Below are 18,024 nucleotides of genomic sequence, written 5' to 3'. Positions count from 1 at the left end.
TATGGAATAAACATTGTCTGATGTAAGATATGGACCCAACACTGTCAGTGTGAGCAGTATTGATGAGTCTTAGGTCAAGCTAATAAAAACTGCACCAACCATAGTTTGGAAGGATATCAACTCCTACAAGAGTAGCAAGTTTATGCACTTTGAGATTATTCTGTATAATGAAAATCACTTTACAAAGCACTTTACATAAGTTACCGTTGGTATTGTCTTGCTTGGGCAATTTAATTTAAGTGCTGTCACTCTACCCACTAGCCTACTTAATCTTTGCTGTTTGAACTGTCTAATTTAGTGTACCCTGCATGCACAACACATGTGGAATTTCTATTCTCCTACCCACATGATCATGTGCCATCGCAATCTTTGCATCTGTCTCTCCCACTACATTGACTCTGCTTCTTCGACCCTACTCTCCTCCCTTTCCGCATCCTTTGACTTTCACTGTCCCCTTTCCTCCTGGTCGGCTCAGCCCTCTCCTCCCACTCTGTGGCTGAGTGACTCACTGCGTGCTGACAGAACAGGGCTCGCGGGGCAGCTGAGCGGAAATGAAGGAAAACTCAACCTATCATCCTTTCACTCCCTCCTCTCTACCTTCTCTTCCTCTGTATCTGCTGCTAAAGACACTTTCTATCACTCTAAACATCAAGCCTCTGCCTCCAACCCATTGAAACTCTTCCCCACCTTCTCCTCACTCTTTAATCCTCCACCTCCTACCCCTTCCTCCTCTCTCTCTGCGGACAACTTTGTCATTCACTTAGCCTACTGAGTCCAATGGTCCCGCTCACACATACATTACGTGGCCAAAAGTATGTGGACACATTCTCCTGGCATCCGCCAAACCCAGATTAATCCGTCAGACTGCCAGATGGTTCAGCATGATTCATCACTCCAGAGAACGCGTTAGCACTGCTCCAGAGTCTAATGGTGGCAAGCTTTACACCACTCCAGCCGGCGCTTTGCATTGCACATGTTGATCTTAGGCTTGTGTGCAGGCTGCTCGGCCATAGAAACCCACTTCATGAAGCTCCCGGCGAGCAGTTCTTGTGCTGTTGTTTCTTCCAGAGGCAGTTTGGAACTCGGTAGTGAATGTTGAGACCAAGGACAGACGTTTTTTACCTGCTACAGGCTTCAGCACTCGGCGGTCCCATTCTGTGAGCTTGTGTGGCCTACCACTTCACGACTGAGTCGTTGTTGCTCCAAGACGTTGCCACGTTGAAAGTCACTGAGCACTTCAGTAAGGCTATTCTACTGCCAATGTTGTCTAAGGAGATTGCATGACTGTGTTCTCAATTTTATACACCTGTCAGCAACTGGTGTGGCTGAAATAGCTGAATCCACTGATTTGTAGGGGTGTCCACATACTTTTGTATATGTAGTGTAACTCACCTACGCCTTGATCTTTTTATCCCCTCTATGAGGGTTTCCATATGAAATCCTGCGACTAATGATTTCCGTCCGCCCACTTGACCCCGTTCACTCCTCCCTTCTCCAGACCATCTCTGGAGACATTCCTCACTTCCCTCATCAACTCATCCCTGACCACTGGCTGTGTCCCCTCTGAAATCAAGATGGCCAGAGTTCTCCCCTCTTCAAGAAACCAACACTTGACATCTCTGACATCAAAAACTACAGACCAGAATCCCTTCTTTCATTTCTTTCCAAAACGCCTGCTGTCTATGACTAACTCCCTCGTTTTCTCTCTCAGAACAATCTTCTTGACCCTAACCAGTTTCACAGAAGGTTTCCGATCTGCCAATACTAACGCTCTTTCCTCTGTCCTCATCCTCCTAGATCTATCTGCTGCCTTCTACACCGTGAACCGTCAGATCCTCCTCTCCACCCTCTCAGGGATGAGCGTCTCAGGCTCTGCACACTCCTGGATTGCATCCTACCTGGCAGGTCACTCCTACTAGGTTGCATGGAGAGGATCTGTGTCTGCACCACATGCTCTCACTACTGGTGTACCGCAGGGCTCGGTTCTAGGCCATATTCTCCTTTCTCTTTACACCAAGTCACTCGGCTTCGTCATATCCTCACATGGTCTCTCCTATCATTGCTATGCGGATGACACCCAACTACTTTTCCTCTTCCCCACTTCTGACACCCAGGTGGCGACATGCATCTCTGCAAGCCTGGTAGAGACACAGAGATGTGAGACGGTGTCGAAGGCACACTTGCTACATCTTTTCACCAAAAGAATATACAATATCACTATTTTTGTATAACTCCTAGGTGAATGAAATCAAATTGACTATAATACATAGTCATTTCAATAGATACAGTTTGTGGAACCGGTAGGAATGTCATTTATTGGGCAAATCTTAACAGGTAATCAATGATCTATTTGTTTTCATCAGATGACCTGACCCTCTGACTGATATCTGAGTTGAATTACTGCAGTGAGCAGCAGCTTCCAGGAAGCACTGTACAGCTTCCAGTTGTACAGTGCTTCAACCAACGCAAGTTGAGGTTCAGCCAAAAAAAAAACACAGATCCATGTTAGAATACGATACAGATATTTGTATCATTCTGGTGAAGGCCATAAGGGCTGAAAAACATAAATGTGTTTTTTTTATTTTTTTATCAAAGGGAATAAATGAAAGTTAACCTCTGTCTCCTGACTAACAGTGAATCAGTGTTGCATTCATACATTCATACCAACTTACTCAGGGTCGAGTGACTGTATTGTTGTCTTTACATAAAGGATGTGAGGCCTGTTTTTTTTTTAACCAGCTGTATGACAAAGGAGATCATATAATGTGTGTTGCTGTGGGGTCTTGAGAAGGTGAGTCAGTGTGTGACTGAGTGAGGAGACAAGGACCGCTGTCTTGCTCCTGCAATGTTCCCTTCATTTAATTGGAGGCACATTAGGTGAGAAAAACATTGTGTTCTACTGTGAAATGCACCACTGCTCTAAAGACATCGTTTTGATCCTATTTGGCGACAAATCTCAAACCTTTTTTTCTTGCCATCACATAATGAAAGCCTATCGTCCACAAAACATACTTCACAGACAGACACACACATATATGCACGCACTGTCCATTCCTCCCTAAATAATAAACACAGAGCAACAGTAGTCAAACATAAGCAGTTCCTCGAACAGTAAGTGCCATGTGGAACAGTGTTGACATACACTAAAGCGAGGTCTTGTATTGCCCAGCTACTGAACAGCAGTAGCAAATAAGCCACTGAGTAAAAACGTAAGCAAAACATAAATCAACTTCGTTGCTGCTCTCTTCTTTTATTATAGACTTGCTCTTTTATTTCTCCATAGTGGACCCTCTTTTTTTTATTGGTTGTATTGATTTAGTTCCACAGAAACTGCGGGAGTCTTTCATTATGATGTGAATACCACTGAGTAAGGCACTAGGGATGACAGCATCACAGTAACCAATGGTTACCACATGGGCAGCCCAGTGAGCTTCCCTGAGAGCTGATAGATGGATGACAGTAGCAGACAGAGGGGAGAGCAGTTGGAGGGGACAGGGCGCTATATGACAGGAGGGGAGACCTTGGTCCATGCTTAATTTACACATATTGATTTAATGTCCAACTCGAGAGGCATCATACATTTCAGCTTACAAAGACAATTCATGGTTTTTGTTTTTGTTTTTTTACAGTACAGTGGGAAATGTAAAGAGAGAGAGACCGATAGTAGGGTCATAGACAGAGGGTTCAAACCCCCGTCAGCAGGAGGCATATATGGTCAGGAGCTTAATTGATAATGGAACACTAGTCACTTTAATAATGTTTACAAACTGCTTTACTCATCTCATATGTTCTATTCGACTGTATTTTAATCTATGCCACTTAACATTGCTCGTCCTAATATTGATATATTTCTTAATTCCATTCTTTTACTTTTAGATTTGTGTGTATTGTTGTGACTTGTTAGATACTACTGCACTGCTGGAGCTAGGAACACAAGCATTTCGGTACACCTGCAATAACATCTCCTAAATATGTGTATGTGACCAATAACATTTGATTTGATTTGATTAAACCACCATACCAGACTCCGGGCACGACAAGGTATGTTAAATATTAAAACTATGCATTAATATTAATAATATTAATGTATGGTATCGTGTGGTCAAGCGGTTTGTTGATGTGAATGTTGTGTACAAAGTGTGCCATGGTGGCGGGTTGTGTTTCAGATGATTTTGTACCCAATAGAAATGAATGTTAAATAATGTATTGTGTCATTTTTGAGTCACTTTTATTGTATATAAGAATATAACATGTTTCTAAACACTTCTACATGAATGTGGATGCTACCATGATAATGGATAATTCTGAATGAATCGTGAATAATGATGAGTGAGAAAGTTACAGAGGGTCAAAGATCATACCCCCAAGACACGCCAACCTCCGCTGTTATTGGTAATGTGTACATTGGTTAGCATGTGTTTAGGGTATGATTCATTCAGGAGTTAAAGACAAACTCGCATTCAGGTGAAGATTTACATAGTTTTAGTACTTAAAGGGATACTGCGAGATTCTGTCATTTAATGACGCATTCAAAGAAAATAACTTGATTATGCTGTGGGGTTGCTTTTCTGCCTCTGGTACTGGAGGCCTTGAACGTGTGAAAGACATTATGAAATCAGGAGATTATCAAGGTGATTTGGAGTGCAATGTTCAACCTTTACATTGTTTTACAATGTTCCATCCAGAGCAATGTTCAACCCAGAGCAATGTTCAACCCAGTGCAATGTTCAACAATGGAATGGTTCAAGAAGAGATTGGCCAGCCAAGAGTCCAGATCTGAATCAACTCAAAACCTATGGCGAGGGCTGAAAACAGCAGTTGGTGGAGGACTCCCCTCAAACATGGAAGAGAGAGAGCAGTTAATGCTGAAAAGTGGGACACACTTCCAGTAGAAAGGTGCAGCAAGCTCAATGATGGCTACAACAAAAATAAATGTTTCTGCAATGTTGAAAATCCAATAACAATGTGTGGCGACCAAAAGTTTGTATTTATTTTACATTTTAAGAAGAGATAAAGAATTATTTAAGAAAAGTGCAAATGTGCCAATATATTTGGCCGGCACTGTACATGGGATGGGAGAAGCAGCATCATGTTGCTCCTACAGTACTGTGTTACCATTGGTCTTCTTTGTGACCCAAGACCAAGCAAAGCTGCCAAAAGCTAACTTTGTATTTATTAATGCTAACAGGACACATTGCCGGTGCCCCCACCTCACCTTTAATCCTCCTGTTTGACAACCAGAATCATACTGGGGAACTTAGCTGCTCCTGCTTCTATCACACCACAACAAATCCAGATACATATCACAGAATGTGATTATTTTTTGCCTTGAAGCTTTTCTTGATCACAAGGCAAGGCTAAGTGAACAACTGAATTCTAAAATCAAACATTTTTTCTTGCAAGATTGTAAAATGTAGTTATATAAGGACCACAACATCTTGAGGGTCTCACATGCTGTTCATCTGCCAGATCGGTATCTGGTCATTGACCAAAGTCTTTGTGGGCACCATGACACACACACACACACACACTCACACACACACACACCTCAAGGCCCTTTCTCCTCACATGTTAGACATCTCTGCCTCTGCAGAATCCCATGTGTGGATGACTCAGGTCTCCACGAATGCTTTTAGCAAGGATAACTAACTCATTGCTAATGAGCAGTGTAAAGAGACATTCAAAGAATGGAGAACTGTACACTGCCAGTGTTACTGTATGTAGACAGATACTGTACTGAGAAGTGAATCATAGAATTTAATTGCCTAAGACGACGGATAAGCCCTTATTTGAAGACAAAGAACACTGTAAAATACGTAGAAAAAGTCACATTCCTTTACATTCCTCATCACTCCCATACATTAGACCAGGAAGATCCAGAAGAGGGAACATAAGTGAGCACGCATGCCAAGAACAAGCAATGCCAAAAGCAAGGACCAGCAGAGACTGCTCCAATGCTTCCCACAGTTGTGTCAAGTTGGCTGGATGTCCTTTGGGTGGTAGACCATTCTTGATACCCATGGGAAATTGTTGAGTGTGAAAAACCCAGCAGCGTTGCAGGTCTTGAAACAATCAAACTGGTGCGCCTGGCACCTACTACCATAGCCCGTTCAAAGGCACTTAAATATTATGTCTTGCCCATTCACCCTCTGAATAGCACACATACACAATCCATGTCTCAGTTGTCTCTAAAAAATATTGTCTCTAAAAATATATATTTTTAACCTGTCTCCTCCTCTTCATATACACTGATTGAAGTGGATTTAACAGGTGACATAAATAAGGGATCATTGCTTTCACATGGATTCTCCTGCAGTGGCGTGTATTCATGGATGATAAGGGAAGACAGTTTTCCCCAAAAATGTACCAATAAAAAATATAATTAAATCAAATAATTTATATTTTTTCCATTTAGCCTCTTCCTTCAAAGAGGCTGAATGTATCTCACAGGTGGAAGTATCCGAGTGAGAAAAACAGCGCTCCTCTGTCTCTCTATGTGTAGGCCATCTATCTGATGCTGTCTGGTCCAAACGAATATGACATTGTTGCTGCACGTAGCATAGAAGGCAAGGGAAGCCAGCTAGCATCTGGCCTATCTTGACAACAAAAAAAAGTATAACAAATTTGCCAATCAGCGTTAAGCTAAACTGAGCGATCTCATCTGTGAATGGTCCTAGTAGCTAGATGTAGAAGGCTAATGTTAACTAGCTATAACGTTGCCCATGAATAGAAGTTAGGCTAGTGAGCAAGCATTTTAGCTAGGTAGTCTAGGACTACAAAGAAATGTAAGTGTGTACTGTATAACGGAGTCATAGACCATTTCGACAACATGAAAGAGAGGAGGATGAAATTGGCGTTTCTCAATAAGTAGGGTGAGACAAAATGTTTTTCTACTTGTATGAATGCATACACGCACACACACGCACGCACACACATGCACAACAGAAATCAGAACCATGGACAGGCACATCATATTTAGCTTACGTAGATTGGACTAAATTGTTTTTTGGTATCTTTTAGTTGTCACTGTATTAGACTAAGCAGAGGTGATTTGATGATGTCGAAATGTTGAAGTCGAAATGGTGCTGGAATAATGGCAACAGTTCCTGTTTTTTTTGTGACTTGTGGTAACTCTGTGGTTCTAAATAAATAGTTGTTTAGTGGGCCCGAAAATGTCGGCAACATTAATTTGTTTGACCGTGCTGTAGGTCATAGGTGTTCCTAATGTTTTGTACACTCAGTGAAAACTTGGAACTTTTCCATGTGCAAAAGGTTTTTCATGTGTGAAATCACCTTTGATTTAGGCTGGACTACTGGATTGGCCCATAAGCCTATAAATGGAAACTTTATTAGCTCTCAAAAATGATGGCATCTCTTGCTTTATTGACAACCTCATCATTAAATGAGAGCCTCATTGGGATTCAACAGGTGATCCAACACCTCTCGTTCATTATTTACACTGTGTAAATGGGCGATCAGTGGCAAAGCCTCAGTCTGATTCTGTCTGCATAATGTCCACTTAGCCCATCTGGAGTGGACCCGTTCTCCTCGGGAGACTGTGTATTTACACACTTCAGTCTAAACCTTGCCTGAGCCCAACCAGGGTAATGTGATACAGGAGACACCAGGTATCAACACCACCCACCTCTCTCCCCTGAACACCTCAGCTCTATGCTCAGCTCTATGAGGTGGACTCCCAGATTAAATGAACATACTGTAAAAATATCTTCAATAGAGGATAAAGAAGGGAGGGAGCAGTGCTTAAACGCAGACCATGCTCTGCGCCTAGGGCCCCCGACCGCTAGGGAGCTCCAGACCAAAACAAGGAAGGTGCAATTTCGAAATTTGGCAGTGCATCAGCAGCTTTCCTCTTGTTATGTCACTCAATGACAGTCAATCAATTAGAACATGTCAGCTAACATATTTTTCAGATTGCTAGGTTAGTCTAGCCAGCTATTTAAACCTTGTAGTAATCATGGCCGAATTACTGCCCCATGAGCCCTGACCTCCAGGGGCCGCATTGATCTTGTTAGTCAATCTCACTCAGATATCATATGAACATTCCATAAATGGCAACATGTGACTAATTTGAGGAAATTAGCTTTAAAACTATAACATTTTCTCTCTACTCAATGGCAAAATGTGTAGAATTGCAGGAAATTAACTTGAAAACTGCAAATGTTCTGACCCTGGAAGGGAGGATCTCATATCATTGGAATTTAGGCACATTTTGATGGCCAAACTGGGTAGATGTAATAGACTCCTCGATTAGCAGTGTATTACGACTAAGCCCTCTCCCTATTCCAGAATTCTGATGATGAATATGCCATGAAGCCATCATTTTCCCTCACCCTTCTACCAGTTGCCAAGCACAGCAAGGCAGATATTAATTGTAAGCATGTGTGAGTTCAGCCGGGTTTAAATGTGTTGTCAGTCTTTTGGTTTAAATGTTTTTTATTAAAAAAAAAGTTGAAATGTCTCGTTAGTCTTAAATAGTTTATTTGTAGTGGCTTGGTGTCAGACATTTAGCTTCAAAACCCTAAACACTGTCTGGCAAAGCACTATTTTATAATCTGTTAACTAACATTTGGTATTATATACACTACACTATTGTACATAGTACAACTATGACCTTTTCTCAGCATGAACTGTAACCTGGATATAAGCAGCTGGACAGGATGACGCGCAGCACAGGAGGACAAAATGGTGCCACATTTCAAAAAGCATATTGAGTCTATGGCTACATGCTGTGCAGCGCGTCCACTACAGCTGGCCGACAGTGATGTAAACAGATGGTGAACATCATTCTCTTCAAACAATGTGAATCAGAGGGCCTGAAAAACCTCTAAATGATTAACTCATAGCTCTCAGAGCAGAGTGTCAAAGCAGAGAAATGCAAAACATTGGACTTTGGCCATATCTCAGACACTGTCAGATCGGTCTGTGTCACTGGTCTCTATTGTGGCTACCGGTCTATGACCCTGACCAACATTCCTGCCTGCTAGTGTCCAGGCTCATAGGGCTCTGTTTAAGCACTGGGCTTGTTGCTTTGTTCTGGGGAATTAAAGTGAGACAATCTGTCAACAGGTGGGGCATATTTACTGGATAGGGTCTGTTTACTACAGAGCAGACCAGAGAACACCCAGGGAATCTTTCCTCAGTGTCTTTGGGTTACCGGCTGATGCCCCACTGAAATGATCTAATAAGAAATTCAGACAAATAACTTGTCTGTGTGTTTCAGTGTGTGTATGTGTGCGTATTTTAGAGAATGTCTAGATATGTTTGTTGAAAATAGATGCTAACAGATTCATACAACTTCAAAAAGTATATTTTACCATTTAAGAGCAATAAACAATTTATTAAATAAAAATACCATGTCACATTAGGTTAACCTTTATCTACTTCCCCAGAGTCAGATGAACTAGTGGATAATTTTTATGTCTATGCGTGCAGTTTGAAGGAAGTTGCTAACTAGCGCGAGCGCAATTGCTAGCTAACGTTAGCGAAATAACTAGAAGCTAGTATAGTATCGTCAGCAATTGCGCTAACGCTAATTAGCATTGGCTCGCAAAACTACCTCTAACTTATTGGACGCGGAGACATAAAAATTATGTCAATGAGTTCATCTGACTCTGGGGAAGTAGATAAAGGGCCTCATTGCCAAAATCCAGAAGTATCCCTTTAAGCTAGAATCCTTAGTTGCTACACCCATTTTGGACCTATCTATTAATGAAATAAACCCATTGATTCTTGAAGAATATAACTTATAAGTGCCTATTGAGCTTAGTTCAACTGTCGTACCCTGCTATAACCCAAAATACAAGCTTGTTTTACTCCAATGTTTGTAAACAATATAACATAAACAAACACTGTATAGCCTCAAAACAATGTTATCACTATAATATTGATATCATGGATGATCACTCCTTACATCCATTGCTCTGTCTATAATTTTGAGAGTGATTACATTTCTCCATACCCATCCCTCAGCTTTCAACCAAAACACAGCCAGGGTGACCAATTTGTTATTGTTTTAAATAAGGATTATAGCCTTAAATAAGAATAATTGTGAACAATTACCTGGAGTAATAGTGACTGGTGCTGGACTACTTCCCAAATACCATGTGACCGTCAAGCAGCATGGAAAATGCTGCCGTCACCACAAAATGTCACCTCCGGATTCTGTTCTTGGTCAGCAGTAGAGGTCTCTCCAGTTACCATATAAATCACCTCTGTTTATGAGAAGATATACAGTAACCACAACACTGGCTGGCAGCAGCAGACCCACGGGCAGATACAGTGCAACAATGCAGAAAGAAGCCATGGCTTTACAATGGTAATAGCAAATACAGAATGCTGGAAATACGTTACACTTGCAGAATCATTTGACACGACTGAAATATACTGTACCTGCAATTGAAACTGTACTGTACACTTTCCTTTTTTTTTGGCCCATTTTACCAACATGGCACAGCTACAGTGTGGAACCTGCAATGCGGGAACCGCTCAGGGGCATTAGATTGTGACTCATTTCAGGCCAGCAGAGATTGAGAAATGTAAACTCAGTTCCTTTGATCAGTGCTCAGGGGCCCCATTCCACCCTACAGTGGAGAAGGTCATGATCTGTGAAAAAGAGGAGCTGCTCTTCAGTGCAGTGTTGCTGTTTAACATGGACGCAGCTGTTTGCATGACATCTCTGTAGTCTCCTTCCCGGAACAGATTTTTTTAAACCCCTGCAGAGGGAAGTCTGTGGGGAGCTGTGGGCATGTGCAAACAGCTGTGGGCATGTGCAATGTTGTGTTGTCCATGGAATCCAGGCACAATGTCCAGTTCCATAATGTAGGACATTGGCCTTAGCAATAGACTGTCATACAAAATAGTGGTGAGTGATCCTTCTGTCTGCTGAGTAGTTAACAGCACTACCAGCGGTGGACAGGTTCTCACCCTTTACACAGAACCGGGTCTGAATGTAACAAAAATGGGTTTAATATCAAACATGTCACATGTCAGACATGAAAAGACACAGATCACAAAATGAAATGTTAATATTTCCAGCAAATATTATATTTATCAAAAATTACCACTGTTAAATATTCTGCCTTTGATAACTCACTGAGAATGTAATTTCATTTGGCAAATGACAAAGGTTTTCAGTGGAATGAAATAATTGTATATGTAAATATCTAAGCCCATGTCTCTCCTACTTTTGTGTGTGGCTGAAGTTGACAATACATTCATGGTAACATTTTGCGATGTTAGGATAATACATTATTCACATGTACAGTACATACATCAAAGTGTCCTCGTGTCCAAAAAAAAAGGGGGTGGGTTAGTGAGTTACCACACACGGTACGTCATCTTTTCCTATGAATTCAAAGCTTCAAAAATGGTCTTAAACACAGTCATACTCATACAGTTAGTACAGGTACATACAGACAGACACATACACACACATAGCTATCCAAACAATTGTAAAGTAATAGGATTTAGTATAGGCCTATATACTAAGAAATGTTTTAAATAATTATGAACATTTACAGCAAGTGAACATTTTAGATTCACTTTTTTCACTTGGCTGACATGATGCTGAGATACAGTCTACGAATACATTGTAGTGCAAGTACACTGTGTGCTACACCGTTAACCTAGTTCATTACAGCCTGAATGTGATACCAAGGTTTCTATTCATTAACACCTGGACAAAATCCACCCAGACTCCTACATCATTCATCACTACTGTGGCGGCAGATAGCCTAGCGTTTAAGAGCATTGGTCCAGTAGCTGGAAGGTTTCTGGTTCAAATCCCTGAGGTGACCATGGTGAAAAATCTGATGTGCCCTTGAGCAAGGCACGTAAAATTGCTCTGAAAATCTTACAGTTTATCTTCCTCAGACAAGAATGTGTGCAGGTTATGCCGATGCTATAGTGTAGGGGTTTATTTCCTTATATTTTTTAGCTAGTCAGTACATTGTGTAAATGTATGGTACACTTTAATTGTATCCCCAATCAGACAGTTTGTCCAGGAATCTCTGTAAACACTGAAACTTCACAGCAACAACACAAGAGCAACATTAACGGAGAGCAGCACAATAACATCAGCAACAGTTCTCAGTATCCACGCTAGTCATTTAAAAGAAAACCAGCACGGTAGAGTGTGAAAGCAATCCCTAAACATAGCTTTACAGACTAAGTATACTGGCTGGATATTGGTATCAGAATGACGTACAGTGGTGGCCACACTACCCAGCATTAAGGTATTGCTGCTCTGACCACTGTACTTGCAGGGGTTACTGAGTCACAAAAGTAAGGTCCACACTAAAGGCTTCTGTCTGTGTGTCCTTATTCACTGTCTGAGAGGCGGCAGGACAGGCGTCTGTAACCTCAGTTATGAAATGGTGATATTGGAGGGGGGGGGTGAAGGTTGAGGTATTGAAGAGTGGTTGGAGGAATGGGGCAACGTGTGTGGTGTAGCTGGTAATAGCGCCTGCCTGTGATTATGTGCACCTGCTGTCCCTCATCAGAGAGTTGGATTTCTGGGCCATGGCAGAGGGAGTGTACAGAATCACACAAACAGAAGTCCCTGAGCTGGCTCTGGGAGAGACCCAGATCAATATGGAATGTGTTACATACAGAGAGCTGGCTACAGCCAGTAGTGGGGGTCACAGATATTACTGTTAACCCTGATTTGATCTCTTGTTCTGCCTGTTAATTCTCTCCTACCTCTCCTACCCTGGCATTTCCATCTAATTCAGCCCGCTGCCAGTAAAGAACAGTCAGTTCAACTAACAACATTATTCATTTTTCATACAACATACAAACAGACTATAATTATTTGTTCTCGGAGCTCTAAGATAAGGAGCTGAATCGAAAATGATGCTGATGAGGTAATTTGTTTTTAACTTAGAACAATATAACAAATGTTTGTGCAACTGAACTTGAAACTTGAACCTAGTACCTGAACCGTGGTGTTCATTTGCACACAGGAGTAAGCACTAGAGAACATAACATGTGCACATACTCAAGTCCACAAACCACACACATACACACACATGATTACATCCGCAAACCATAGACTTCCTATGTATTTTGCAGACTTTGTTCAATATTAAGAGGGAAAGTATTAAACATTTAATAACCTACACATTACTAGAATAATATTCTTATAGTAATGCATTTAAATATGGAAATAGATTCACATGTCATTTCCTATCCCGTGTCTGCATACCGGGTCTGACTAAACGAGAAAGACAAGTCTCATTGTAACACCCTGCGCTTCAGACAATGGAGGCAAGAGGAGGATTATTGCAATACCCGTTTATGTTGGTGACACTAGACAGAGAGCCCAGCTCCACGGTCCCAACGTTATGTGAAAGACTGCCTGGCTTGTCCTTGGGGCTTAGGCGCAAGCTGTGACCCCTATATATGTATCCATTGGTGGGGAAAGCAGCCCCTCTCAGGCACAGAATCTCCTGGAAGGCATACCTGAACTCAGGACTCCTGCAGTATATGAGGGGGTTGAACGCTGAGTTGGCGTATCCTATCCAGTTTAATATCCTGAAAGGCATTTTAATGTTGTCCACCTTCCAGATGGTCACCACCACATTGAGCACAAAGAAGGGCAGCCAGCAGAGGGTAAAGGTGCCCATGATGATTCCCAGCGTCTTTAGGGCTTTGTGTTCCTTCAGACAGAACTTAGGTCTCTTTCCGTTCCCCCCTCCTCCGCCGCTCCCGTCCCCACCATCCTGCCCCTGGTTGTTGTCAATCATCTGGGCATGGAAGCGCCCCTCGCTGCCACGGATCTTCTCCAGCTGCTTCCTGGCCTCCTGGAAGACGCGTCCATAGACAAAGACCATGACCGCCAGGGGGATGTAGAAGGAGACAACGGAGGAGGCTACGGCGTAGGCAGCGTTGGTGTTGAAGTCACAGCAGTGAGCATCTTCCAGGCAGCTGAGCGCCTCGGGCTCATCAGACACCCACCACTTCATGTGGATGGGCAGGAAGGAGATGAGGGCGGCCACCCCCCACACCGTCACCACCACCACGCACGCCTTGCGCTTGGTCAGTAGGGATGGGTAGCGCAGCGGCGACGTGATGGCCAGGTAGCGGTCCAGTGCGATCACACACAGCGTCTCGATGCTGGCCGTCACACACAAGACATCCGCCGCCGTCCAGAACTCGCAGAGAAAGCTGCCAAAGTGCCAGGTGTTGAGGAGGATGTAGCAGGCGCCGAAGGGCACCACCAGCAGGCCCATGACCAGGTCAGCACAGGCCAGAGAGGTGATGAACATGTTGGTGACCGTCTGCAGCCGCTGGAAGCGCACGATGGCGGTGATGACCAGCACGTTGCCAAAGACGATGCACATCACTAGCAGGGCCATGAGGATGCCTAGTAGCACCGCTACAGCCTCGCTGTACTCCGAGTAAGACCACTGGCGAGACGATGAGTTCATCTCCACTGATAGATCTGATAGGTTGAACACGGCAGGCGTGCTCACACTCTCCATGATCTATGGCCCAGTTGAATCAACAAACCACAGGAGATAAGAAACGTGTTGTCAAAAGGACCCATAAAACAAATAATAAATAGGCCAAAAAAAGTATGTGAACCCTTTGCAATTACCTGGATTTCTGCATAAATTGGTCATCCAATTTGATCTGATCTTCATCTAAGTCACAACAATAGACAAACATAGTGTGATTTAAACTAATAACACACAAATTATTGTATTATTCTTGTCTATATTGAATACATAATTTAAACATTCACATTGTAGGTTGGGGAAAGTATGTGAACCCCCCAGTCTAATGGCTTCTCCAATAGCTAATTGGAGTCAGGAGTCAAGTCAGCTAACCTGGAGTCCAATCAATGAGGCGAGATTGGAGATGTTGGTTCGAGCTGCCTTGCTCTATAAAAAACACTCATAAAATTTGAGTTTGCTATTCACAAGAAGCATTGCCTGATGTGAACCATGCCTCAAAACAAAAGAGATCTCAGAAGACCTAAGATTAAGAATTGTTGACTTGCATAAAGCTGGAAAGGGTTACACAAGTATCTCTAAAAGCCTTGATGTTCATCAGTCCACGGTTAGACAAATTGTCTATAAATGGAGAAAGTTCAGCACTGTTGCTACTCTCCCTAGGAGTGGCCGTCCTGCAAAGATGACTGCAAGAGCACAGTGCAGAATGCTCAATGATGTTAAGAAGAATCCCAGAGTGTCAGCTAAAGACTAACAGAAATATCTGGAACATGCTAACATCTCTGTTGACGATTCTATGATACTAACAAGAATGGTGTTCATGGGAGGATATCACGGAAGAAGCCACTGCTGTCCAAAAAAAACATTGCTGCACGTCTGAAGTTTGCAAAAGTACACCTGGATGTTCCACAGTGCTACTGGCAAAATATTCTGTGGACAGATGAAACTACAGTTGAGTTGTTCGGAAGGAACACACAACACTATGTGTGGAGAAAAAAGGCACAGCACACCAACATCAAAATCCCAACTGTAAAGTATGGTGGAGGGAGCATCAAGGTTTGGGGCTGCTTTGTTGCCTCAGGGCCTGGATAGCTTGCTATCATTGACGGAAAAATGAATTCCCAATTTTATCAAGACATTTTGCAGGAGAATGTTAGGCTATCTGTCCGCCAATTGAAGCTCAATAGAAGTTGGGTGATGCAATGGGACAACGACCCAAAACACAGAAGTAAATCAACAACAGAATGGCTTCAAGAGAAGAAAATACACCCAACTGGAGTGGCCAAGTCAGAGTTCTGACCTCAACCCGATTGAGATGCTGTGGCATGACCTCAAGAGAGCAGTTCACACAAGACATCCCAAGAATATTGCTGAACTGAAACAGTTTTGTAAAGAGGAATGATCCATAATTTCTCCTGACCATGGTGCAGGTCTGATCCGCAACTACAGAACATGTTTGGTTGAGGTTATTGCTGCCAAAGGAGCCTCAAACCAGTTATTAAATCCAAGGATTCACATACTTTTTCCACCCTGCACTGTGAATGTTTACACGGTATGTTCAGTAAAGATATGAAAACATATAATTGTTTGTGTTTAAGCAAACTGTGTTAGTCTGATGAAGATCAGATCAAATGTTATGACCAATTTATGCAGAAATCCTGGTATTTCCAAAGGGTTCACATACTTTTTCTTGCCACTGTATATAGGCTACTGTATATGTAAAGTATATAAAGTCAAGATAGGATGCATAAGTTAAGTTGGATATGAATTCTGAAATATTTCATCCAAGATCTCTTAGAGGCAATTGTATTTCAAATATCATAAATAAAATTCTAACTTCATTCTTAACGCATTTGCTCAATCAGAAAACACAAATAAATAAATCATTTCATCTTTAAAGCCATTTACCCACCTCCAAATGTTCTCCTGGTCTCCCATAAAATCTAAAAGTATTCCTTTTTTTTATGTTGTTGCTCCCATTATGCGTTTGTACTTCATTCGAAATGTTTTTGGCTGACTGCCTTCTCCCTTCCTCTTTTGTCACACACTCACAGTCCCACTTTGCTCTGTGTTCTAAAACACCACTCTCTCTCACTGTTGAATGTAGCTCCTGATCTAGTCATAGCCCTTATAGCAGGCAAGAATGACATCACACTCTGGCAGCAGCCAATCAGCAGGCTGGTAGACAACAGGAGCAGTGAATAAGGGCCTTTTAGCACAGTACAACGTTTTTTTCACTTAAACAAGTGAAATTGCAAATATGTTTGTATTTGTAATAATTGTTCTATGTTATCAGAAAACTCTACTACTGAAGGCAATATGATAGTGATAATGTTTCTGAGAGCAAATGCTGTATGTCATACTTTTTTTTTTACATTGAAAGGGAAAAGTCATTCGCATAGCAACATAATTAGTATTGCAACAAGCTCTGTTGGAGACAAGCACAATAAACAAACAAGCAATTATGTACAACCTATAGTTATAAACTGTTCTAAAGGGTTGTCATGCAGAGCATAACTGTGTAAATTAAATTGGACCTCTTATAGCTTTCACACTTCCTGACCTGAAACAGAGACATTAGGCATAGTCCATTGACATACAGTAGACACTAGACCCGCTTAAATATTAACATGACTGCATAGATTGGGTTATTATATACAATCTCACTTACAGTACATTCGGAAAGTATTCAGACCCCTTGACTTTTTTCACATTTTGTTATGTTACAGCCTTATTCTAAAATCGATTAAATAATTTCCCCCCCATCAATCTACACACATTACCCCATAATGACATAGCGAAAACATGTTTGAATACATTTTGCACATTTAAAAAAAAAATGAAATACCTTATTTACATAAGTATTCAGACTCTTTCCTATGAGACTTCAAATTGAGTTTAGGTGAATCCTGTTTCTATTGATCATCCTTGAGATGTTTCTACAACTTGATTGGCGTCCACCTACGGTAAATGAAATTGATTGGACATGATTTGGAAAGGCACACACCTATCTATCTAAGGTCCCACAGTTGACAGTGCATGTCAGAGAAAAAAACAAGTCATGAGGTAGAAGGAATTTACCGTAAAGCTCAGAGACAGAATTGTGTTGAGGCACAGATCTGGGGAAGGGTAACAAAAAATGTCTTCAGCGTTGAAGATCCACAAGAACACAGTGGCTATCATTCTTAAATGGAAAAAGTTTGAAACCACTAAGACTCTTCCTAGAGCTGGACGCCCAGCCAAACTGAGCAATCTGGTAAAAAGGGCCTTGGTCAGGGAGGTGATGAAGAAGCCGATGGTCACTCTCACAGAGCTCCAGAGTTCCTCTGTTGTAACGGTTTTCTTTCGGTGAAAGAGAGTCAGACCAAAATGCAGCGTTGTGATGATTCATGTTTAATAAAGACGACACACGATCAATACAAAACAAGAAACGTATCGAGAAAACCTAACAGCCTATACTGGTGCACAAACAAACACAGAGACAGGAACAATCACCCACAAACACACAGTGAAACCCAGGCTACCTAAATATGGTTCCCAATCAGAG

The 18,024-nt window shown here is 41.9% G+C and overlaps 1 protein-coding gene across 2 annotated transcripts; it reads right to left on the bottom strand.

The window, feature by feature from the left end:
* Nucleotides 1–10,968: 10,968 nt before the first annotated feature.
* Nucleotides 10,969–16,576, bottom strand: LOC139420834 (beta-2 adrenergic receptor). Of its 2 annotated transcripts, none has more exons than XM_071171174.1 (2): nucleotides 16,390–16,576; nucleotides 10,969–14,666 (listed from the first exon to the last, which is right to left on the bottom strand). In XM_071171174.1, the coding sequence occupies exon 2, from the start codon at nucleotides 14,502–14,504 to the stop codon at nucleotides 13,275–13,277; it is 1,230 nt and encodes a 409-aa protein (XP_071027275.1). In that variant the 5' UTR covers nucleotides 14,505–14,666; nucleotides 16,390–16,576; the 3' UTR covers nucleotides 10,969–13,274. The 2 variants fall into 2 exon arrangements, with proteins under 2 accessions (XP_071027275.1, XP_071027276.1); XM_071171175.1 differs by having other exon boundaries at nucleotides 11,922–14,507; nucleotides 16,390–16,551.
* Nucleotides 16,577–18,024: the final 1,448 nt, after the last annotated feature.

Source organism: Oncorhynchus clarkii, chromosome 12 (assembly GCF_045791955.1).
Source record: "Oncorhynchus clarkii lewisi isolate Uvic-CL-2024 chromosome 12, UVic_Ocla_1.0, whole genome shotgun sequence".
NCBI lineage: Eukaryota > Metazoa > Chordata > Actinopteri > Salmoniformes > Salmonidae > Oncorhynchus > Oncorhynchus clarkii.
Note: the sequence above shows the minus strand (reverse complement) of the source record. Positions and strands in the feature narration are given on the sequence as shown.